This window comes from Aspergillus nidulans, chromosome VII (genome assembly GCF_000011425.1).
Source record: "Aspergillus nidulans FGSC A4 chromosome VII".
Classification (NCBI taxonomy): domain Eukaryota; kingdom Fungi; phylum Ascomycota; class Eurotiomycetes; order Eurotiales; family Aspergillaceae; genus Aspergillus; species Aspergillus nidulans.
The window spans coordinates 588,236-612,117 of record NC_066263.1 but is presented as its reverse complement, the minus strand read 5'-3'; the positions used below and the strand labels follow the sequence as shown (position 1 = coordinate 612,117).

Genomic DNA, 23,882 nt, shown 5'->3' with positions numbered 1-23,882 from the left:
CTGATAATTATAGTACCTTGCAAAGTAAGATTTTAGTTCTAGATAATACTATTTAAAGTTAGTAACCCAGTTTCCACCAACTAGTTCTGGGGGGGTATTGGATTTAGTTTGGAGGATTATATTAGCTATTTCCTCTAGATATACAAGCCTTGGAGGACAGCCATGCTTATCCCTAGATACTATCTATTATACTAAGTAATCCTCCTAAATTTTAGATAGCCTTAAGTTGTGGTTGCAGGCTTCTTGCCTGAATTTATGGCTATTAAGTTAATCTCAGAGTATACTTCGCGGGATATTAAAAACCACTGCTGCTTGATACTGAGACATGATTTTGCTATTTTTCAATATATTTATTACAAGTTGGAGTCTGTCTTCTTGCTCAACTAATTCTTGACGCGATCGGAGCTGATTTCATGGCATGGTGGATGATCAAAGTAAGAGGTTTGGAATACAGGGAGATTTTGGGTGGGGTGGACGGATGACTGTGGGTGGACGGCTGACTTGATAATTATGTTAAATTAAACTTAGTAAATTATTAGGCTCTAGATAGTTGATTGAGTAGTTTTATATTAATAAAAAAACAAATATTACTATATTATATGATTGTCTTATCCGGGCCCTGGTAAGTAATATATAAATAAATAAATATATATATATATATATTTGACAAATAAAAAAATTATAGAATACTGGTAGGGCTTATATAAATATAATTATAAATAATATTTTTAAAATTTTTTATAATACTGTAAGCTTAGTAATCAGGAATATATTACTTAAAATGGTAATTTATTACTAATTAAGATAATTATATAATTATGAATATATAATAAGGGTATAGTTTTGGCCTTCTCAGTAAAAAAAAATAATTTTAAATATATTTAAACAATCAAGTAATATAATTCCTAGTCAGTTTATAAACCTCTAAAAAATCTAAATATACTAGTAAGCTACTACCAGCTTCAACTAAATAGTATACTATAAAATGTATATAAAACTAAATAAGAATTAATTAAGCAAGAGGGCAGGATCTAATATATAATAAATAATTTTAAAAAATAAAAAGATTCCTAATCCTTGTCAAGCTGTATTAATTTATAATCTACTTTTATAAACCTTATATAATTATTTAAAGGGATTTTAATCTTAAGCAGAACTTTATAATTATAGGTATAGACTATTTTTATACTAGGAAGAGGTATTAGTAGTGTAAATAATATTACTTAATATATATAGAATACTTCTTAGATATTTCTAAGTATAAGATATAGTATAAATTATCCTGGAAGCTGATTCCTCTACTCTCTCTTAACTAGTAAAAAAAAAACTAAATTATAAAGTTTACTAAGTATTGCCTAGAGATTAAAAGTAGCTTTACTTAAAAAATAAATTACTAAAAAGCTCTTTATAAAGATCTTAAAATTATTAATAAATAATTTACAGAGTTATAGAGGGTTAAAGCTTAGTAAAAAATCTAGAATAAAGATATTTATAATTTTAATAAAACTAGCTTTGCTATAAAACTTATTATAATAATAAAAATAATTACTAGAGCTAAAATATCTTGTAAATTATAGCTTATTTAACTAGAAAATAAGGAGTAGGTTATAATATTTAAATATATTAATTTTATAGGATAGTTAGTTCCCTCTACTATTATTTTTAATGGAAAAGTCTATATAAAGAAATAGTTCAATAAAGAAGCAATCCCAGGTACTTAAAAGATTAAAATAAGTATTAATAGATAAATCTTAGATAAGATTAGACTTTACTACAGGTAGCTTTAAGAGATCTTTATTCTAGCTATAAAGAAAAATATTTATTTTTTATTCTAGATAACTATAGAAGCTACCTAATACTTAAATTTAATTATACATATAAAAAATAATAATATTATACTTATATATTTTTATATTTATCTTACCTCTTATAATCTTTTAATATTAGTTATTTTAGTTTCTTAAAGAAGGTATACTGCAAGCTTATAAAGTAGAAAAAGTAGTTAAAATATAATTATAATAATAAATTTAATTTCCTAAAAGCTTATCTAGCAGCTTATAATAAAATCTTTATAATAAAAAATATTTAAAATAGATTTAGAGTAATAGGGATAGTCCTCTTCAACCCTAATATAATATTAAATAAGTTAAATATAAGATTATTAACTATAACCTTGTAAAACGCAATATGGTTTTATGATTCTGATCTCATGATGTGTTTCTGTTGCTCTTGTTGGTGGTTAGGCCACCAGGAGCTAAAAGATCATTACCCCGCTCGAAGGCGGTAACATTAAGCAGAATTAGGCAACAACACAATATGGCGACCGCAACGTCTGTTAACCATGAATGATAATAAACCTTCTCTCCTAGTAAAAAAAATATTTTAATCTCTTTCTCCTAGCTTTATATACCTTATATAGTCTGCTAAATATGTTAAAAAGTTTTCTTAACTAAAAAACTGCTAAAAAATAGTTTTAAGAGTTTTTATTTTCTTCTAAATAAGTATTTAATAAGCTTATAAGGGGGTATAAGTTAGCTATATATAATACTGCCTTATTAGCTAAAGAAAACTCTAATTTCTATATAACTATTAAATATCAAAGATAATAAGAAAAAAAAATTATATTAAAAACTAAATAATTTTTATATGTAGGATTTCAGTTCAGGAAGCTAGGGGTCTTATTCTATTAAAAAATAAGTAATTAAAAGTAGAGGGGGGTAGTACTGTTACGGATCTGCTGGGCCCCGATATCAAGGATTGGGAGCCTCAGGCAAACGATCGATTAAGCTCTAAGATAGGCGTTAGAGATCCGGAAATCCTTTCCCATGTTGCATCATCGAAACCACCGGACTTGGCCGCCGTTTACAGATAAAGTTTGGTATGACTTTATCGCTCGTCATGGTCTTACTGTTGGGTTACATCCATGTCTTTCCACAAATGTATTTAGGACTACGGGAGATCCCCCAGCTGAAGGATCCCCAAGGTTTAGTCTTGCAATACATTACTATTCGTTTCCTTGTTGTTGGCCTTACGTGGCATTGGCATCCTTACCTGGTTGACAGGCTGATCTGCCCTGACAAAGTAGATCCTTAACAAGTACTAGTAGAAATACTATCTTAACTTTAATAGCTCCTAAATATACCCTACTAATATATTCTAAATATAATATTAAGAGGTATACTATAACCAGATATCCTAGTTTGCAAGACTTTTAGTTTATCTAATTTAAATTACTTTTGGTTGTGCTATAGAGCTTTAAACTTAAGATAGAATAATTTTTAGATAGGGATTTATAAACTAACCAGGATTTACAAACTGACCAGGAATTACATTATTATCCTATAAATTAGTAAGAATAAGAGCTATTTCCTAGATTTTATAGATAAAATTATAGAACTAATTCATTATACTAAATATATATTTAATATAATAATCCTGTATAAATTAACAGCTTATAAGATTAAACTTTATATTAACTTATTTTTTTTTCAAGTATGGTTAATATTTAATCTTATAAACTAGACTTTTTATTTTTAGAATGTAGACAGCAGTTTATAAGGTAATCTTTATTATTATATATATAATATTTTTATATCTTTTTAATAGTCTATAAGTATTTTATTATATTTTTGGGGATTTAATGGTATATCTAGAAATATAGTATTAAAGTTAGCAATTACTTAGCAAAAAAAAAAAAAAAATAAGAACTTAATTCTTTTTTGTTATTCTAGAAAAATAACTATTTTTATATATTTAAAATAAGATATTCTGGAATCTTGATCAGGTTATTATCATATTTATTCTAGTTAGGCTATAATATCTGACTGAAAAATAGCTATATTATAAATAAAATAATATGTTTATTTAATTTATATTTCTAAAAGTTAATTTTTTAAATATATTTTTTTAAGCCTGCTAACTATTTATCCTGCAGGCTATTATAAAATAATATAAAAATAAAATAAAAATAAATATATTCTTAATTTTAATTTTGACCCAGGGATCTATTAGTGATAATAGACCATCTTGATAATAATTATTTTTAAGTTATTTACTTTAAAAGGCCCAGGATTCCTCTAATAAATACTATTTTTTACTAAATCATTGTATAATCTTTCTCTTATTTTACTTCTTTTTATAATCCCAAGAGGTTTTAATTAGTAGGTATAGAAGTTTAAGAAGACTAGCTTAATAACTAGCTAGATAAAGAACTAGTAATTCTTTTTTATCTAATTAGTAATTTTAGGATACAGTAATCCTAAGTAGTTAAAAAAGAATATTTAGAATTATAAAAAATATATTTTATTAGGAAAGATCAGCCTATTAACCAGGTAAGGATTCTAATACTATAAAGAATTATTAAAAGAAGAATAAATGACTAATATAATCAAAACTAAATCTTAGTTCTCTCTGGCCAGGGAACATTCCTTAATCCTAAGTATATTTATAGAATTATATATATATCTCTTATAGTAACATTATTTAATAAAGCCTATTTAGAAATAGCAGCTAATCCTAATAGTTCTGCCAGTATTATATTTTCTAGAGGAGATCCCTAGGTCTTGATTATGCTCTAAGTCTGCCTGAGGCACCTGGACCCTTAATATTAAGCCTTTAACAGAATCTATAATACCTAGTAGATGATTAATATTTTAAAAATAATTATTTTTATAGCCGAGCAGCTACCAGAGTGTAGTATATATAAATTAATATCTAAAAAAAAAAAAAATTTTAGCTTTTCTTAGTATATTTAGAGTAGACTTGTTAAACCACGGGTTGGGGCGGGTTTTCAGGCCTAGCTGATCTGCCCACGCGGTTTTTGGGGTGGGTTACCTGAACAGTAAACCGCCCATGGGTTTAGCAAATAACTCTAACCCAACCTAAATAACCCAAAATAACCCAGTTATGCATATCATTACTCAAATAAACAGTGATCTACATAGTTAATAAAATACTAAAGGTAGTACTGTATTTAAATACTGTATTATAACTATCTAATTAAGAAAATATAATATAAATACAGTAATATACCTATTCAGATATCTTGGCAACCCAGCGGGTTGCTCCGCGGGGCTTTGGGGCAGCCAAAAATATCCAAAACCCAATGGATAATTAGAAGGTCTAACCCAACCCATTTCTTGGCGGGTCGGGGCGGGTTGGGGCGGGTTTCGTGGGTTGGTTTAACAAGTCTAATTTTGGTGCGGTGCGGATTGTACGACGAAGAATCCGCAACCCGCGCGGATTGTTTTTTGACCCTGCAGGTTGTACCCAACCCGCACCGAGTGCATCCCTAGAAAGAAGAAAGGAAAAAGAGATTGCTATTATAAGGAAGTCTTACAGGTGGCTCACTAAGGTCTAAGGTCCTTAAGGGTATGAGCAAGGATCCATAACACAACCTGTGGTTTAACAAGTCTAGTTTGCCGCCATATCACAAGCTAGCACCTGTAGTAAATAACCTTAACCAAAAAAAAAAAAAATAAAAATAAAGAAAATCCATTTTACACATTGTCTTTGTTTTGTTTTGTTTTAATGGGTGACATAGTCTAGCTTATATGGAACGTTTAGCATGCTAAGAAGTTTTTATGTTATTATAGCAAATCCCTGAACCATATTCCACTGTGGGCCCTTGGGTAGTCACATACTAAAATAATCTGGTGGCCCAACCAGGTTTGGCATTCTCAATGCTGATTTGTTGTGAGTAATAAGCAAAGTGATGGGTTGCACCTGTGTCAAGCTAGACACTACCACCAGTAGTATTGATGATATTGAGGATATATAGGCCCGGAAATATAGATTTAACCGGCGCCAAAATTGTGCGCCACACCATATTGACAAAGCAGACTACTCAATTCGGCCACCCTCAAAAACTTTACCTCTGTTATCAGCGCCCAATGGTATTGAGACTTGACTCAATTACACGACTGACCTACGCGACGCAAGGTATGCATTTATATCTCTGGGTACTGCGTGATGGCTAGCAATCGGTACCTTCCCCTGGCCCACCATAGGCTTCAAAATCACCGTGCAGGAATGCAGATATAACAAAGTGCATCTCCTTTGCAATACTGTTGCTAATATCCGACAGGAGCATCCTTAGGCCAACAAAAGCATGTCTCAGGCCGCCTCCACAACATCTAGAAAGCCACGGAGGTTCTTACCTGAGCCCATAGAGACATCTTCACGCAGTTCCAAGAATCGTCAAGACAATGAATTGACAACCCAATGTTTACATCAAATGCAAACAAGCTTCCGCACATCTGAAATAAGGTCCACCTCGTGCAAAAATGAGGACTCTGGCAGGAGTTCACACCCCCCCCCACAACAGACGTGCTTGTCACCTTGTTTAACAACAGACCATGATGCGCACAGATTCACAGCAACAATGCACAAAACCCCATTTACGCAGGTGATTGGAGGCAACCAGCAGGGAAACGCGAAGAGATACACTCCCCAGCTAATGGAGACTGTCAGACACTCTTTTCGCCCAGGGAAGAAGCCAGCCAAACTGTTCAGCTCAGCGGGGCTTGGGACACAAAGCTCACGGGACGCCATCGAGGCCGCCAATCGAATGGAAGCGGACCATGGCGCTGTACAAGAATCCCGGTTCTCATACTCCAGCCTCCTACGACGCCAAGAAACGAGAAGGCACTCATTTCGTGTGCCTGATCTGCCTGCAATTCCCTCTAGTGGCAGCGATGAATCAAATGAGTCAGACTCACCCCAAGTGTCCAGTGAAACTATTGCCACAGCACGAGGGACATTCTCAGATGACACTGCACGTCCAAGAAATGGCCGAGAAATGTCCTTCATTGAATACATTCTCCCGTTCCCACGCCATCCCTCGGAGAATCAGTTGAAGGAACAAGCCCTGGCAGCCTTTCCAAACGAGCAGGTTTACCAGCAAGTAGATCACTTCGCAATCGACCGAGACGAAGAAGAGCCCGTTAACGAAGATATCATCAAAATACGTGATCCAGAACTCGAGTTCAGGACAAGGAGGCGCGCTTCATCCGCAGATCTCCCTTCGGAACTCGAATACCTACGCAAGCATAAAGAGGAGGCTGGTATGAATAGGCGCCATTATTTTACAACGAGAGGAGCATGCTTTTCAACGTGTGCTGTCTATCAAACTTCCAGGAAATCGGGCAAACCTGCAAACCATGATGATGGATGGGACCCAAACTCTCCCTTTGCACGATTAAGGCAGGCGGCTAGCCCGCCGATGCTCGGGGGTGATCTCATATTTCCACAAAGCCTGACTCCTAAAACCACAATATGTGAACACCCGAACAGTGTTGGTTCTCAAGGTCACCGCGACCACTCATTAGGCTCAGGCCTCTGGAGTGCCTGTCCGTGTTCTTCTGCTCAATATGACATTGGCGGGCTTTGGAATGGGACTTGCAAGTCAGACCGGTATTCTACACATGGTGTTGAAAATTTATCGAGGGAAGCTATTACGCCCAAGAAAGATGTCATAAACAATAATTCTGGAAATTTGGATGCATCATCTAAAGCCAGTAACCTCCGTCACCGAAAGCGGCAGAACGCCGTCCAAAGTCCGACAAATGAATCCGCCGATAGCGAGCGCATCGATCAGGAGTTCAATGACGATTTCGTTACACAGATATACGATTATTTATCGTTAGGATATCCCAGCATTGCCCGTTACTTCGACCACGAATTAAGTAGGGTTTCGGGGTTACCAATAGCAGCTCTCAGAGCGGATGACTTGAACATGGACGCCAAAGGTTATGTTGGTGTGAACGACATTACCAACAAGGGAGTGGCGAATCGTGTTTGTATGAGGTGGACAGCTTTGAAGTTATATATTCATGAATGGGCACGCCAACATCCCCGCATGCTCGAAGCAGGGCATTATCATGAGACTTGGGGGGTAAGCGAACGCAAGGGAAGCTGGGCTGTCTGATACAGCGATTATGAAGTATGCTCAAGTACCTTTTTCTATATGCTACACGGCCACAATCAATCCCGGACGCAACAGGTTTTGGGAAGAGCGGCAATCTGACAGCCAATTCCTCTAATCTCAAAACACGGTACATAAATAACGGGATATAGTCTGCACCGATTGCTGCTGCCGCGAACTCATGCTTAGCCCGTGAGCCACATCGCCAATTTCGTCTATTTACTCTCACGTCGTCGATGCCTTGAATGACTCTTCAATAGCCCCCTTTTGCGCGTTAAGTGCTCGGTCCGGAACACTGCCGCGCTGAGCCATTTCATGCATAATACCGGGAAATATCTTCTGCTCTAGAAGGCCCTCTCGCCCAGCCGTAGATGCCTGACTGGCCGTATTGTCATGGGTCCCGCTAGGGTTGTCTGATGCAGAATATGCCTGCATTGGACTCAGATGATTTGACATATCATCACTATTCTGGCGCGCGACATGAGGCGAAAGGGATGCCTTACTAAATGTGTTTGGATCTGGCGAAGGACTCGATTTCCCAAGCAGATCTGTTGTGCGAGGAACAATCACTATATGTAATGAGAAGTGACCAACTATGAATACTCACTCTGAACAGTCGGATAGGATTTCTGTAAAGAGGGAGAAGGTGACCCATGACCACCTGCGGATGTGAAACCATCTCGAGTGGTCTGTGCAGAGTACCGCTCAATCCTAAGGGGTCGTTGGTTAGCGTTGCCGGTCTTTCTCACATCTCACACACAGTGTAGAAATGGGCGAGGTTAGAAAAAAAGTGAAACTCACAATGCCAACTCCCCAATAAGTGTTTCGTGCCGAAATGCCTCCCTTATATCAGGCACGTTACTCTTTGCAACATTGTTCCCTGCGACACCAGCCAAGGAGCAGTTTGAACCAAGCCATCTTTCCTTTAACGAGAGTTCAAAACCACTCTGCTCAACAGAATGCTTCGCAAGCTCGCACATATCAACTGCGCTGAACTTGTAGATCTGTGCCGCAACAGAGTATTCCTCGATCAAAGGCTCCTTTGTGAACGCAAATTGCAGAGGATCATCTGTTGACAGTGAAACATTCAGGCCTCTTTTGAAGAAGTGGGCGAATGGATTCTTGTCATATGTGAGGAATAGGGCATTATTGCTAAGCGGTGACATAGCAATGCCGATTTGGTCGAGATAGAACAAATATTGCAGTAAAGGAACCTTTCGGAGTAAAATACCATGACTGATGCTATGGCAGCAAAGGAATCCGACTGCAAGATGGTCGGGGTCTCCGGCTTCGCCACAGTGTGGTCTTAGGACAAACGTATTGAAGCCACGCTGTTGCCGCCAAAAATTAAGTGAAGCCATATTAGCAAACATGAAATAAATCCAATAAGTGTATGGAGGATTTTGTTTTGTGTTCCACTCCTTAGGGATGGGGTATTTCCTATACAGACGGCGCTCCGCCTTGCTCTCATCGTCAACACTGTCAAAGCCGACCACACGTTGCAAGAAAATATGCAGTTTGGGGTGGCTATTCGGGTCTTTCGTTACTTCGAATAGTGGTTGGAAGACGTTCGTAATTACCTGCTCGAAATTTTCCATCATACCGCTCGATTTGTAGACATCATATAACCGGGGGATTTGGATAAGCCAACGAACGTTCGGCGAGAATAGTTTGTTATCCACCACCCAAGCTGCAAGTTTGTCCCATTCTTGGAGTGATCTCCCGTATATAGAAATACGCCATTCGACCATTTGGTATTTGCTTGATTCCAGATCGGAGATGACTTCCTTAGTTATCTCTGCAAGATAACGACCTTTTATGTAATTGTCGGTTTTTAGAAAAATCTCTCGTAACCGGGATTCCCCTACTGGGTTGTATTTGAGATTGAACTTATCAAATCGATGGAATGAGTCCGTGTGAGCCTGCTCAATTATCAGTCAAAGTGAATCATCAAGAACATCCATGGGAGACTTACATGCATATCAAGTGTGTCAATACTCAGATCATAGGCGGTAAGGTTGATACTTTCAAAAACTTCTCTAAGCGTCAAATGTTTACCATCCCTGAAAAGAACAACCTCGTCTGGGGATTTCTTCATCTTGCTCTTGATGAAGCGAAGTAAGTGCTTCTGATTCATGCATGCTGAGTGATGAACGTGAGTGTCAACTTTCCGCACATTATAGAAATCCCTATGTGGCACTTTCTTGCTATCCGCAATTTCCTGGTACTCATTCAAGAGGGAGTAGAGCTGGAATTTTCCTTCCAAGTACGAAAGGCGCTTGAAAGAGAAGCTTTTTGCCGGCCCATCCGTCGAGACGTCAATGACCGCGTCGAGATCCATATAGAAGTCTCTCAGAGATGGGATTTTGACGACGGGTTCCTCTCGGTCGACATCACTAGAATTTTTGTAAACTTGGTAGACACTGCTCTCATCTAGCTTGAATACCCAGTCGGACTCTCCGGGAAGTGGCATGCACTCTTCCAAATGGAAGTCCTCACCAATATTTTCGCCCATTTTTCTTCTTCTCTGATCCGTGCCGGGATCCTCGTTCATTCTGGCAGTCTCTTTATCGTCACCCCACGCTGGTTCTGGTGGAGGCGGATATATTCTCCATTCTGGACGATTTATCGGATTGTCTTCGAGGGTCTGCAGGGATAGTTGAATATAGTTTGCTCTCAAACCTAATAAATCCCGAATTTTGCGGCATATGGCATTCAGCTCTGAGGTAACGGTGTCACCGTCGGAGTTTAGGTTCATCATGCCACGGGTGGCACCTAAGAAGTCACTAGCAGGTTGAGCCTCATCGGGCGAAGAATGCCCATGATGAACAGAGACTGGAAAGTGAACAGGATTCATGCCAGCAAGTTGTTGAGTTATTGTTGAAATATTGGAGTGATTTTGATAGAAGAGCTTGGCTTCTGTATGGCTCATAGACTTTTCGAAGGCATAATCGTATGTGGGTGTCTTTAATTGCCGGTCTCTAGGGAGAACTTCTGCCGACTCTCCGGGCAAAGTAGGCTCGCTAGGCTGGCTTTCCTCCATGTTGTCAATGCCTGCTCAGTCTGATAAAGGTGAAGTTGTCTATAGTGCACAGCTATGAGATTCGCTTTTTGGATTTTGTTTCGTGACCAAAGCGAAGATTCCTTAGCAAGGACTCTTAAAGATAGACTCGAATATAACTCAGTACACTGTCAAGATATTCCAGAGCAGCCCTAGATTTGAGCTCAGAATAAGACTAGAGAATATAGATAAGCTCATTAGCTTCCAGGAATTACCTAGCCTCAGTAGTAGCAATAAACTTGTTGCATGGCGCGAAAAACCAGCCTAGGGTGCTCTGCTTGCTAACGGCAAGCACTAAAGTAGCTCGCGCTGTCAGTCACAAGATAATTGTTTGGAGTGAAGAGTTGCGGGTAACTATTCGCATTTATTACACAATGACTAATGCCTTTGGAAAAGCGTTGCGGCACTGGGTTTCCCCGAGGTCCGGTCAACTGAACAGAGCTACTGTCTGGACTAGTGTGACGTACTTCCAAACTGATTCAGTAGGCTTCTACCATATCGTCAACGGCTAGGAACGCGCTTCAGCAGCAAAACGTCTAACCGGACGCAAAGGTCTTTATTTCTTACTAAAACATTACCAGTGTTCTCCCCGGCCTACGGGATTTCTCTAAACAGAAGCGGAACGTGGAGAACGAATCGTGAAACCACATCACCTGGCTGCAGTCGTTGTTCAGCTCTGCTCAACATCCTTAAGCCGGTGCAAACGGCGGCCGATACTTTCTCTGCGATATAGTTCGAGCAGATTCAGACACTTGAAACGTGCTCCACGAGTGTGTTTTTCACTGAAGAGGATTTAGATTGTCAGCATGGCATCTCTCAACCTATCGGCCAATGGACCTTCGATATCGAAGAGTTATCAGTCAGTGGTCGATTATGCAATAACGGATTCTGCAAAGAGTTCTTCAACATTCGCCAAATGGGTATTGTTCTCTGTTTCAACGCCCCTGGTGAGCGCTTTTCAACAGGACGCTAGCAATAAAGAAAGCGTACTCAAAGTTCAGGATACAGGAGGTATGACATCTTGCGCCAAAAACCAAGATTGGCATGATATCTAACCTGGCTTTCTAGAGGGAGAGTTGGCTGATCTCATCGATGAATTCTCCGAGGGAAAAATTCAATTCGCTTTTGTCAAGGTCATCGATACTAACACAGGCCTGCCGAAAAGTGTCCTCATTGCATGGTGTGGGGAAGGTGTGCCCGAGCGGACAAAAGGATACTTTACTAGCCACTTGTCCACGGTGTCAAAATTCTTACATGTTCGTCTAGATTGATACTTGCAGGAAGTGTCGCACATTGCATGCTGACGTTTTATTTTTAGGGATACCACGTTCAGATAACAGCTCGCTCAGAAGCCGACTTGACAGTGGAAGGTATTATTCAAAAAGTTGGCGATGCATCAGGTGCGAAATATACACAAGGACTCGAAAAACCGAACGCGTCTGTCCCAAAACCACCAGTATCCAGCAAGCCGGTCTTTACTCCTCTCCGAACTGGAGGTATCAATGTGAACGCAGCCGCCGCCGCTCCACTGCCACTAAGAGCGAAGAAAAACGACGACGACGGATGGGGCCCCGATGCTCCTCCCGTTACTCGAACCAATCTAGAGAAAGTCGAGCCGGCTTATAAACCGACCCGGGTCAACATACAGGAACTCAAATCTGAGAAGCAGAACGAGCCAACCGTGAATCCCAGTCTCACAACAGGCCACCAACCCGATGGTGTCATCAAGGGCGGATATCAGCCTATCGGTAAAGTGGATATTGCTGCTATCAGAAGGCAGGCGCGCGAGGCTGGCAACCTAACGGATGACCGACCAGAGCCCGTCAAAGGCGCATACCAACCAGTCGGCAAGGTCGATATTGCTGCGATTCGTGCAAGGGCTCAAAAACCTGATGAGACTGACACAAGTTCGAAGGGAAGTTCCGCCCGACCCGATGGGTCTTCTGGCCCGACTACAGACCTGGATTCCACTGAATCAAGCCGCCTAACATCCCTGCCTAAGCCTAAGGTCACCAATAAGTTCGCTAGTAGCACATCGTTTACCGGCACAAAGCCGCCCCTTCCCGGCGGCAATGCGTTAAGTGCCACGCCTGTGCCTCCTATAGGGAGCGCTAGTAGAACCTTTGCCGACCAAGGTGGTAAGACACCTGCGCAGCTCTGGGCAGAAAAAAAGGCGAAAGAGCGCAGCCAGGAACCTGCTGCTGCTGAAGAATCAACCAAGCCTGCTGTTGCCAACAACGTTCAAAGCCAACTTAGTGGTGTCAGGGAGTGGAAGAGCTCTTACACTGGGAGAACCTGGGCCCCCGTCCAGACTACGCACACGGGAAAGTCTGTTGAAAATAACCGCACTGAGGTTGCAGGCTCTTTTGCTACCGGGATGCCTACTCCAGAGGCTATTACGGCACAGCAAAGCGAGGGTATTGCCCAGGACCAGCTCACCCAAGGACCTCCAAAAGAAGCGCCTAGCTCTCCTGAAGCTGGCGAACCTGTTTCTTCCCTCTCTATCCCAGCTGAAGCTACGGCTGGGGTTCCACGTGAGCCACAAGCTCCGCAGCCACCTGTCCTGCAGACCCAAATACCTGAGTCCTCGACACTCGAACGCTCTGAAGGTGAGAGCTCACCGATCCGAGTTGCCATGCCAGTTGCGAAGGACGCCATAGACGACCACGAAACGCGAAATGCCGCCACGATGGCCGAACCTTTAGAGCGACCAGAGGAAGTTTCCTTAGTCGATAGCGACGAAAACCGTCTTACTCAGAATGCAGACTTTGAGGCAGTGCCTATTGGCAAGGCTGGCGTCGGGGAATTGCGAGCTCTTGTGCATTACGACTATGAGAAAGCAGAGGATAACGAGGTAGACCTGAGGGAGGGTGAATTCGTCACCGAAATCGAAATGGTCGACAAAGATTGGTGGTTGGGATCGAACGCCCAAGGGGAAAGAGGACTTTTTCCTAGTAACTATGTTGAGCTCCTTGAAGATGGTCGTCAGAGCCGCGCCGAGTCCGATACCCGGCCTGCTGATGCCCATGAATCTGAGGCACTAGCCGATCCTACTCCAACCTCAGGCTCTCACGTTAAGCCCACTGCCAAGGCTCTTTATGATTATGAGGCGGCCGAGGATAATGAACTCAGCTTTCCTGAGGGGGCTGAAATCATAAACATTGTAAGTCAACAACTCCCACCCAGTCTTTTATCCACAGTTCTCACCAAATACTCTGTTCCTCGGGTTAAAATAATTAATTATCTTGTTCTACAATAGGAATTCCCCGATGATGACTGGTGGCTAGGTGAATTCCGTGGCAAAACAGGGCTTTTTCCGGCGAACTATGTCCAGCTTGATGATTAGGAGGAATCATATGGAACGGCCTCCCAGGGCACTCAAACTGTTGCTGCGCATATTGGCCCATTCTTTTTATATTGGGCAACTTGTACAGTTTTTTGTGCACATTAGATACAACATTATTAGTATATAAGTGACTAGTTTTTCATTATAGGTTGGTTGTAACATAATTCCCAGTCACTCCACGTACCATGATTATCTTACCCGCTGTAAAGGGATGATATGCTTGTTCTAGGCAATATCCTGCTGTATATACAATAAGGGTTTGTCGGGGAGGAGGGGATAAATCCAGTATATAGAGAGGAGGTTACCATAATAAGCAAATATCTGCTTATACAAGGCCCCTAATTAGCTGAGTTCTGGGAAGAGGGTGCCTTCATGAAGCCCTACCATAAGTCCCCTTGGAAAGCAGGTATCTCAAGATATCATATCTTTTCTAATAGGAAAGTTTACTATATACTATGAGTTCAAATTATCATTTCTTTGGGTACATGAATGAAATTATAGAGTTAGCATTTCCCATTAAATATAATATTTTTAGAGTAATTTTTAAACTGGCTTTTTTATTATAATGCAGAGACTTGTTAAACCACGGGCTAAGGCGGATTTTCAGGCCTAGCTGATCTGTCTACACAGATTTTGGGGTAGGTTACCTGGACAGTAAACCGCCTATAGGTTTAGCAAATAATTCTAACCTAACCCGGATATCCAATTATCCCAAATATACAGATCAATACCTCTAAAAGCAATGGTCAACATAGTTAAATAAAATACAGTAATATATTACAGTATTAGAAACTATTTATATATATAAATATAATTAAAATTAAACCTTAGATATTCCCTAAGACAAGGGAACCTCCCTTGGTCCTAAGTATATCTATTGTTATAGATCCTTGCCCATACAAGGACCTAGACCTGAGTGACTCGGCCAAGGCCTATGTTGTCCTGAAGGCGGTGAGCCACCTGTAAGACTTCCTCATGACAGCAATCCCTTTTTCCTTTCTCCTTTCCAGCAATTCCTTCTTATACGTAGGGCAATTCTAGATAGGAAGATCCATCTAAATATGTCCCATTACAACTATCACAGACTCTGCTAAAGCTCAGTATTAAGGTCCAGGCATCTCAGGCAGACTTCAAGTATAATCAAGACCTAGAATCCTCCCCTAGAAAATATAATGCTGGTAGAGCTATCAGGATTAGTTATTATTTTTAAATGGATTTTACTATAGATATATTTAGGACTAAGGAAGATTCCCTGGCCTTAAGGGAACCCCCAGGATTTAGTTTTAACTATATTAACTATTTATCATAAATCTTTATAAGTTTAGAATCCTTACCTGGTTAACAGGCTGATCTATCCTGACAAAGTGAATCCTTGATATATACTAATATACTATACTAATAAATCAATACTACTAAAGATATCTTTAAGATAATAATTTATAGTATCTATTATTTATTGTTGCCCTATCCCAAAGACGATGCCTAGTGATGCCCGGACAATGCTCGTGACCCAGGCGGTCGGCTGGGGTAGAATAATATATGATATCACTAGCGATAGCTTTAGAGAAGACAAGAATCAATCATATTTCATACATCGATCAACCCTTGCTCATTGCAACATTTATTTTAAATTTCTTGATAAGTTACTTATATTTATATTTTATCGTTAATGGCTATAGTTATTCAATGGGCTGTTTTCTTCCTAGCAGACAGAATATCTTATTTAATTCTAGCCTTTACAAATATAATATTTAGTAATGATCCTATCTACTTTATATATTTGTATATTATATAGAGGTAATATAAATCATATATAGTTTGAAGTAGCATACCTCCAGGCTGCTAGAAGCTACCAAAGGCCTGTAGGGCAAGCTGAGTACACCTGTAGTGTTTTGGCTGCTAAAACGCACCCGAAGCTAAGCACAGGTCAGCCAGTGTGGGTGGGCCAGCAGAGGACCAGGAAGGCTTATTTACTTATTTTATAACCTTGCTATGCGACTTCGTAGTGACCAAATATACTTCAATAATATATTTAATAGTATATTTGGGAGTATATTAGAACAGCGGCTCCAATTATAATATATTTAGTTTCATTTTGATTTATGTAATTGTAGGTTGATAAAGAAAGCTCTCAAGCCGCGAAGTATATATGAGAATGACGAGCTCTGCGGAACGATCGGGAGTGGGCGGGACTGACCGGGAATCGTTAGTGGTCGCAACGCAGCTTACATAACAAAGACTATCACGTGACCATAGAGTTGTGGAAGTATGGACCAACTGGAGTAACCGAACACTGTCAGGAGATGAAAAAGCTTCATTTGCATTAGATATCCCAGCCCTAACGGCATATCAAGACTATCACGACCCAGAAGATTGTGAACGGTTGCATAACTCATATTTGCTGCAGCGTCGCGACTCCGATCTAATTACCTGACTATCCACCTTGATTTCGTTTCCATACCCGGCGCGCCGAGCACCCAGGTCTGTATTCTGATATAACAGTTCGAGGACCATGGCCGCCTTGGGGGAAAACCTGTTGGTGACAGTCAATAAACTGCAAGACCTGGTCTTTAACACCATTGGCAATGACTCGCTTGATCTACCGCAGATTGTGAGCTTTATTTCATCCCATCAAACAACCCCAGTTGAGATATATCATACTAACTATCTCACTAGGTCGTTGTTGGCTCCCAATCGTCTGGAAAATCCTCTGTTCTGGAAAATATAGTTGGCAGAGACTTCCTTCCTAGAGGAAGTGGGATTGTCACTCGAAGACCGTTGATTTTGCAACTTATAAATATACCCAGCGAACGACATGACAAACCAGAGACCGACGAGGTCCACGTTCCTCATACAGCTGCCAGTGTGGCCGGGCAAAACGAGTGGGCGGAATTTCATCATCAACCGGGCCGAAAGTTTGACGACTTCGCTCTTGTGAAACAAGAGATCGAGGCTGAGACAGCGAGAATAGCCGGAAATAACAAGGGCATCAATCGCCAGCCGATTAACCTCAAAATTTTTTCGCCGCATGTGCTCAACCTCACTATGGTTGATTTGCCAGGCCTAACTAAAGTGCCAATTGGGGATCAGCCATCGGATATAGAAAAGCAAACTCGTGCCCTAATACTCGAATACATCGCGAAACCGAACAGTATAATTTTAGCTGTTTCACCGGCAAACGTTGACCTGGTTAATTCCGAGTCTTTGAAACTTGCTCGCCAGGTTGACCCTATGGGACGAAGAACGATCGGTGTCCTAACAAAATTGGACCTTATGGACCATGGGACAAATGCTATGGACATCCTATCCGGCCGCGTCTATCCACTGAAACTTGGCTTTATTGGGGTGGTCAACAGGTCCCAGCAAGATATTCAATCGGGCAAATCTCTCTCGGAGGCCTTACAGGCTGAACTCGATTTTTTTCGACACCATCCAGCTTATCGAAATATGGCCAATCGATGCGGGACGCAATTTCTTGCTAAAACCCTTAATTCGACCTTAATGTCTCATATTAGGGATCGCCTACCGGACATCAAAGCTCGTCTCAACACACTCATGGGTCAAACGCAGCAGGAACTCGCCAGCTACGGCAACAAGCAGTTCAGCGGGAAAGAACATCGAGGATCTCTTATATTACAGCTTATGACGAGGTTTGCTTCCTCCTTTATATCTTCAATTGACGGAACTTCATCGGAAATATCCACGAAAGAATTATGCGGTGGTGCTAGGATATATTATATATTCAACTCTGTCTTCGGCAACTCTCTTGACACGATTGATCCAACTCAAAATCTTTCAATTTCAGATATCAGGACTGCTATCCGTAACTCAACGGGGCCGCGTCCAAGTCTTTTTGTTCCGGAGCTCGCTTTTGATCTTCTCGTGAAACCTCAGATCAAATTGCTTGAACCCCCTAGCCAGCGGTGTGTTGAGCTGGTTTACGAAGAACTTATAAAGATATGCCACACTTGTGGCTCGCAAGAGCTGTTGCGCTTTCCTCGTCTCCAGGCCAAACTCATTGAAGTCGTGTCTGACCTCCTGCGCGAGAGGCTAGGTCCCTGCTCCTCTTACGTGGAGTCGTTGATATCTATTCAAAGGGCCTACATCAACACGAATCATCCAAATTTCCTTGGTGCAGCCGCCGCAATGTCGTCAATTATCCAAAGCAAACAGGACCAAGAGAGGAAAGCCGCGCTCGCGGAGGAACGACGCAAGCGAGAGAAGAGACGAATCAAGGAACTCGGTGGTCCAAACGGAAACGCACCAACACATCCGGAAGACGAGGAAGAGCAACCGGAAACCAAAAACCTTCCCATCAGGACTCAATCTAGCAAAGGGACCCGCAGCATGTCTCCTCATATTGGAAAAATATCAGACACTGGAATCACGGCAACTTTGAACGGGACGCATTCGAATCCTCCAACCGCCTTTGGCGGTGCTAATACCACCCGCGATTCCTTCCTGAACTACTTCTTTGGCAAAGATGGTGCCCAGCCCCAACTTACTACCTCAGCCTCTCCCAATCAAAACCAAACTAGGCAGTCCATCCATGAGGTCAATGTGAGCTCAAACGCTCGACGCACCGAGATGCTTTCTCCGGTGGATGATTATACCACGGTGCCCGAATATAACGAAGCGAGTTCTGTTGTAAGTATCTGTTCCCAATTGTATATGAAGCACTCTATTGACACACCACGAAATTGTCTAGTTGAAGGACGATTCTGAGCCGGCAATATCTGAGCGAGAGCTCATGGAGACGGAATTGATTCGTCGGTTGATCTCTTCATATTTCACCATTGTGAGGGAGACAATCGCCGACCAGGTTCCAAAAGCTATTATGCATCTTCTTGTCAACCACAGTAAAGATGTTGTGCAGAATCGGCTTGTTAGTGAGCTCTACAAGGAAGAGTTCTTCGCTGAGCTTCTATATGAGGATGATGGCATCAAAGCCGAGAGAGAGAAGTGTGAGAGGTTGTTAGAAACATACAAAGCGGCAGCGAAAATTGTCGGCGAAGTTTTGTAAACATAACGCCTGTCTGTCCGTGTTTTCTATGTTCTGGGACCCTGGCTATTTACAACAATGTACCAATGGTGCATGTGGTTGCGGTGTCTTAATCTGTATTATAATTATACTCTAGCTCAAGTGGCGTGTTTACCCTTGGTAGAACTACAAAGAAAGATGTGATATACGTCTCTATTTACATAGATATCGGGTGCGGCGGTTTATATACCATTAACATAAAACCAAGACTGAGTCGCTACATGTCCGATGTTCATCTGGGTTAAATAGACTAGGCATCATCTATCGACCTAATCAATCTTTCTTCTGAGCTGCCCTCCTTAGCCGCGCACCCTCGAAGCCATACAGGCTTCCTCCCACAAACACAAGTATAGCCCCCATGACAACACCTTTTGAAAGGGCATTGCCAAAAAGGTGAATGGACAACAGGAGCGAAACAAGCTTTCGAATGTTCAAAACAATCGTCACAGTTAATGACGACGATTTCGCGGAGAGAAGATGCACTCCGCGTATACACCAATATTGCGTCAAGGCATTTGCTAGTAAATAGAATACCTGTACGGGAATCATACCCAAGATAGGCTGGAATCCTTCATATACACGGCAAGTCACCAGCAGTTGGAGGAAGGCTTCGGCTGGGTTGCTTGTGGAGATTGCACAAGAGTTGCTTGCGCCGGCCGTCTCGTCAGAGGCGGGCAATTCGGTTGGGTGTCCCATCGGATTCAACAGGGCTCGGATATGGTATAGCAATGAAGGAGACGAATTCAATGTGCGCCACTGAGTTAAAAGTCTGGGAAAAGTAGGAAGAAAGAGTGGTAAAGAGAGCGTATGAGAATAGAACAGAGCTTCTTTCCAATGGCTCCGCCCAAAGGTTTCATACAGCCGATCTGCATATATCCCTTGAAATGCAGAAAGCAGCATCGCCAACGCAAGAATAGCAAAGCCGATAAACGTGCTGTATATGTTAGAGCTTCCACTACCCCCAAATTGTACCGCTTCTCCTTTCGCCTGCGCATCTGCTAATGCAGAAGTGACGACTCCGAAAGTAAGCAGCGCGACTGATAGAATCTGTCCCCTTGAATATCTTTTACCAGCATAAAGATAACCAACAGCAATTGAAGCGACTGGTCCACCGGATCTCAGTATAATATGCAGAGGCACTGAAATCCGGTACGCAAATGCCCAATTGTTAAGAAGATTAACCGTAACGAAGAAAGCCGTGTAAATTAACCATGATCTTAATGGTATTGAGCGCTGGCTGAGGAAGAATGATCGGAAGCCCGCTGATGGGGAAATGAAGTTTGGTAACATAAAAAGCGCAGTCAGAATGAACTGAGCAAATGTTATTAATGGACCTGACAAACGGATAATCAGAACCTCCTTCAGGGTCAAAGAAGTGGAATTATATACCTGAATCTGGTTGATCTCTGCATTAGATTAGCGAATCTGTAATTCCACAGTCTAGTCTACTCAGACTCACTTTACTATTGCCTCAAGGGCAAATACCTTGATTAGAAAATTAGTGATGTATCTTGCAAAAGTGATCTCTATCTACCCACATTCGCACAGCAGCCCCCAAAGATTAAAGAAATCATCAGAATAATGCTTGTCCAGTGAGCAAAGGCTGTTTGAATTGCAACAGCTGCAATACCAGGCATGTTGTGGATAGATTTGTCCGCATCCCTTCTTCGTTTGCCCAAGTCTGTCGTGGCGCCTCCGGATCTAGCAGGGTCGGAATGTCCAGAGCGAAGTTTCAGCTTGTGGCCATTCTCTGTTAAGCGAATATCATTCTCGACGAAAGAGTCTCGCGCGGATGGTTCCGTTGTCATGGTCATCTTGGTTTGAAGAAATATAGGTGTCGAAATTACCTGTGAAAAGGGTGGATTGTTTATGTATTCTTTAGCGGCGATACGCCGAGGCTGATTAGTCGAGTGGCGCCAAGCGTCGTGCACTTGTTTGGTACAGTATACAAGCCTCACAAGAGCACAGGATCGCCGACCGTTGGCCCCCGAATTCTGCGTTGAAATGAAAAGTATGTCATTACTAGATTCTTGAATATCATTATTACAAGTCATCTATAATATCGTCATCGCTGAGAACAAGCCGTTCATCGGTTGTTTGGGAGGACAAGGTTGTCTGCGGTTCAGACAGTCCAATCCTCTTTTCAAGTCTAGACTTGGGGCCTGGGGCTTCACAAAAGGATGGCTCGAAATCGTAATCCTCGTCATGTTGTGAGGTGAAGTCTGAGCCCCCAGCTCCGAACCCGGTGCTTTGCTGTAGGTTTTTTGACATCGTGCCTTTGCCAACAATCTTTGTCAGATAGGGTAACTGATGAAGGATCAAGTCGCTGCGCGAGAGCATTGCAACAAGTGATGGCGATTCCTCATCGCGATTACCTTGGAGACTTTTACCTTTTCCAGAGATAAACTCGCGAGTTGTATGATCTTTCATCGGGACAGCAGTTGGCCGAACGGTTGAGCTGAGCAAGGCGTCTTTCCACGAATCTATTTGATTACTGATTTCCTGGAGCTGACGAACAAGCCGGATGACGGGAGGAAAGAAAACCTTGTGAGAGTCACCCGCCTGTTTTATGTTTCTGGCGTATGACAACTGCCTTCTCACGGGATAAGGAAGAGAGAAGAGTAGGCCGCGCGCAGCTACTTGGTAGCTTATCTCTTCTTGCCGCAGTACATCAACGCCACCAGTTTCGATTTTTACGGTACCAATCCCAAGACCAGCTTGGAACTTGCTACGATCCTTTCGGTCATAGCAAAGCATATCGCTGTCCGATAAGAATCCTATGCAACCTTCCAAGCATTCGGTGAACGAAGAACCATTGCAAGATGGAACATAATTCTCATGTAACGTGCCAATGAACAATTGGATGTCGGTGCCCGTCTCATCTAACAGTTCATTAACATGTACCATAGAGACTGTCGGCCGGTCATGGTCACGGAGGTGATCTGGAGGAGAGGGCAACTGCACGTGTTCGGCATCAGATGCATCACTTCGCTTGTTGTAAATGATTTTGCCGACTGCATGGAATAGTCCTAGACTTGCTTCTCTTTGCGCTATTTCCTCCCGCATCTCACTTCCAACAGCGGTATTCTTCATGCGAGTTCGAGCTGTACGCCTAGTTTTGACAGTGGGATCGCTCCAGTAGCCTTTATTGCCATTACCTAGACAAATGAATTCCAATGACGCGATCGCATTCCGGATATCTCCAATCTTAGAAATGTTCTCAATAATGGACTGAGTCAGCGTTTGATTGCCGCAGGGCTGACAGGAGCTTTTTTTCAAGACGAGGTTTAGAGCTTTGTGCATGAATGTCGGCGCAATGCTGTTGAACTCGATGATAGTGGTATCTGGATGGTTGTAGAGCTCGCGACCAAGTAATTGATGGGTTGTCAGATTATTGAATGAGGACTCCGTGCTTGAAAAAGTTTCAGACACAACCATGACGATAGGCGGTACCCTTACTTCTCTACCGTACGTGTTTCCACCATGTGGCCCATTCAAGGAGAGATATCGTAGAATTGACAGCCGGAAAGAAGCCAAAACTGTAGTATTCCGTGCAGCCATCGTTGGAAATTCTTCAATGAGGATGACACGCCGCTGACTAGCGTGGTCGTTGTTCAGAGGGACCTGTGAGCTATGGTGACCGTCCAAGGTTAGGCTGCCAAATATATGACTACGGCTCAGAAATCCATCAAATTGGGCCCCGAATGAAACATAATCTTTGGAGGAGTACGTGACGGTTGAAGGAGTTTTCCACTCCAGGACATCAAATCTTAACTTCTTGGATAGTAGTGAGATGGTGGTGGTTTTCCCACTTCCCGCCGGTCCTCTGAGAATGAGTAAATTCTAATTTGATCAGCAATCAAGAACGTAGTGTTTTTATTTTGAAGGTACTGGCAATGAAGCCTTATTAGTACGTACCTTTCGAGTTTTCCCTTCGAGCGCATCGCTCAGCCATCGTTCGACATCGCCAACCTTACGTTTGTGAACTGCCAGTTCATCCAAGTTGAGGGGAGCATATCGTTGTGCCCAAGGCAAGGCCCCTTTTTCCGACGGGGTGGGGTTCGGTAACTCATTATTTGAAGGAGATACTGATTTCCAGAAGAAATGTTTGGCGTTTTTCGCAGTCTGGTCTTTTGCATTGCCTATTGGAGAGATGGCTCTGTTTTGCGGCCGGGGCGCGACTTTTATCCCGTCGAGGTGAGAGAGTTTTTCGTCGGTGAAATGTTGGGTAAATAAGTCGTCATATGAGTCATAATCATCTTCGATCGAGTCTTCGTTATCATCCACATCTGCCGTCCCTGCGCTACCTGGCATCTGAGAGTTTGGCCATCGCCGGTGCGAATAATTCGGCTCGCTCGCGCTCTGAAGTAATCCGCACACTGTTGTATCGCTCAGTTGTTGTGTCTTATGGTTTCTCATGAGAAGCCAAGGAAGATTATCTGTTTGAAGATGATGAATATGCAAGATTTAGCGCTTCGCTGCCGAGCCCTGGCATTTTTTGATAAGTTGT

General features: G+C 41.9%; 7 protein-coding genes across 7 annotated transcripts, besides 1 other annotated feature; 4 read left to right on the top strand and 3 right to left on the bottom strand.

Moving 5' to 3' along the window:
- Positions 1-23,882: part of a sequence feature (contig 1.164 1..150254(-1)) that runs on past the window's edge.
- On the top strand, positions 5,881-7,927 carry ANIA_08871 (uncharacterized protein; the record flags this gene model as incomplete). The annotated part of the gene is made up of 2 exons (XM_050612738.1): positions 5,881-5,940; positions 6,086-7,927. The coding sequence occupies exon 2, from the start codon at positions 6,110-6,112 to the stop codon at positions 7,925-7,927; it is 1,818 nt and encodes a 605-aa protein (XP_050468620.1). The 5' UTR covers positions 5,881-5,940; positions 6,086-6,109.
- Positions 9,772-10,682, bottom strand: ANIA_08872 (uncharacterized protein; the record flags this gene model as incomplete). The annotated part of the gene is made up of 2 exons (XM_677049.2): positions 9,772-9,846; positions 9,900-10,682. Coding segments are annotated over 2 exons (858 nt in total), but the record flags the coding sequence as incomplete, so codon positions are not given.
- Positions 11,360-13,568, top strand: ANIA_11139 (uncharacterized protein; the record flags this gene model as incomplete). Its single annotated transcript, XM_050612737.1, has 5 exons — positions 11,360-11,467; positions 11,719-11,932; positions 12,054-12,241; positions 12,304-13,402; positions 13,525-13,568. The coding sequence occupies 5 exons, from the start codon at positions 11,360-11,362 to the stop codon at positions 13,566-13,568; spliced, it is 1,653 nt and encodes a 550-aa protein (XP_050468619.1).
- On the top strand, positions 13,867-14,425 carry ANIA_11147 (putative actin binding protein). The gene is made up of 2 exons (XM_050612736.1): positions 13,867-14,148; positions 14,245-14,425. The coding sequence occupies exons 1-2, from the start codon at positions 13,879-13,881 to the stop codon at positions 14,329-14,331; spliced, it is 357 nt and encodes a 118-aa protein (XP_050468618.1). The 5' UTR covers positions 13,867-13,878; the 3' UTR covers positions 14,332-14,425.
- Positions 16,658-19,518, top strand: ANIA_08874 (dynamin-related GTPase DNM1). Its single transcript, XM_677051.2, has 3 exons — positions 16,658-16,942; positions 17,008-18,978; positions 19,040-19,518. The coding sequence occupies exons 1-3, from the start codon at positions 16,844-16,846 to the stop codon at positions 19,352-19,354; spliced, it is 2,385 nt and encodes a 794-aa protein (XP_682143.1). The 5' UTR covers positions 16,658-16,843; the 3' UTR covers positions 19,355-19,518.
- On the bottom strand, positions 19,646-21,186 carry ANIA_08875 (putative UPD-GlcNAc transporter (Mnn2-2); the record flags this gene model as incomplete). The annotated part of the gene is made up of 6 exons (XM_677052.1): positions 19,646-19,890; positions 19,924-20,141; positions 20,232-20,435; positions 20,762-20,797; positions 20,832-20,857; positions 20,911-21,186. The coding sequence occupies 6 exons, from the start codon at positions 21,184-21,186 to the stop codon at positions 19,646-19,648; spliced, it is 1,005 nt and encodes a 334-aa protein (XP_682144.1).
- ANIA_08876 (putative cell cycle checkpoint protein Rad17) lies at positions 21,395-23,837 on the bottom strand. Its single transcript, XM_677053.2, has 2 exons — positions 23,291-23,837; positions 21,395-23,215 (listed from the first exon to the last, which is right to left on the bottom strand). The coding sequence occupies exons 1-2, from the start codon at positions 23,789-23,791 to the stop codon at positions 21,416-21,418; spliced, it is 2,301 nt and encodes a 766-aa protein (XP_682145.2). The 5' UTR covers positions 23,792-23,837; the 3' UTR covers positions 21,395-21,415.

Bases quoted from the DNA above. Each gene is read 5' to 3' on its own strand.
- ANIA_11147 (XM_050612736.1), top strand. From the start codon at position 13,879: ATGGTCGACAAAGATTGGTGGTTGGGATCGAACGCCCAAGGGGAAAGA. The intron at 14,149-14,244 runs GTAAGTCAACAA...GTTCTACAATAG, and splicing joins GGGCTGAAATCATAAACATT to GAATTCCCCGATGATGACTG.
- ANIA_08874 (XM_677051.2), top strand. From the start codon at position 16,844: ATGGCCGCCTTGGGGGAAAACCTGTTGGTGACAGTCAATAAACTGCAA. The intron at 16,943-17,007 runs GTGAGCTTTATT...CTATCTCACTAG, and splicing joins CGCTTGATCTACCGCAGATT to GTCGTTGTTGGCTCCCAATC. The intron at 18,979-19,039 runs GTAAGTATCTGT...GAAATTGTCTAG, and splicing joins ATAACGAAGCGAGTTCTGTT to TTGAAGGACGATTCTGAGCC.
- ANIA_08876 (XM_677053.2), bottom strand. From the start codon at position 23,791: ATGAGAAACCATAAGACACAACAACTGAGCGATACAACAGTGTGCGGA. The intron at 23,216-23,290 runs GTACGTACTAAT...TGATCAAATTAG, and splicing joins TCGAAGGGAAAACTCGAAAG to AATTTACTCATTCTCAGAGG.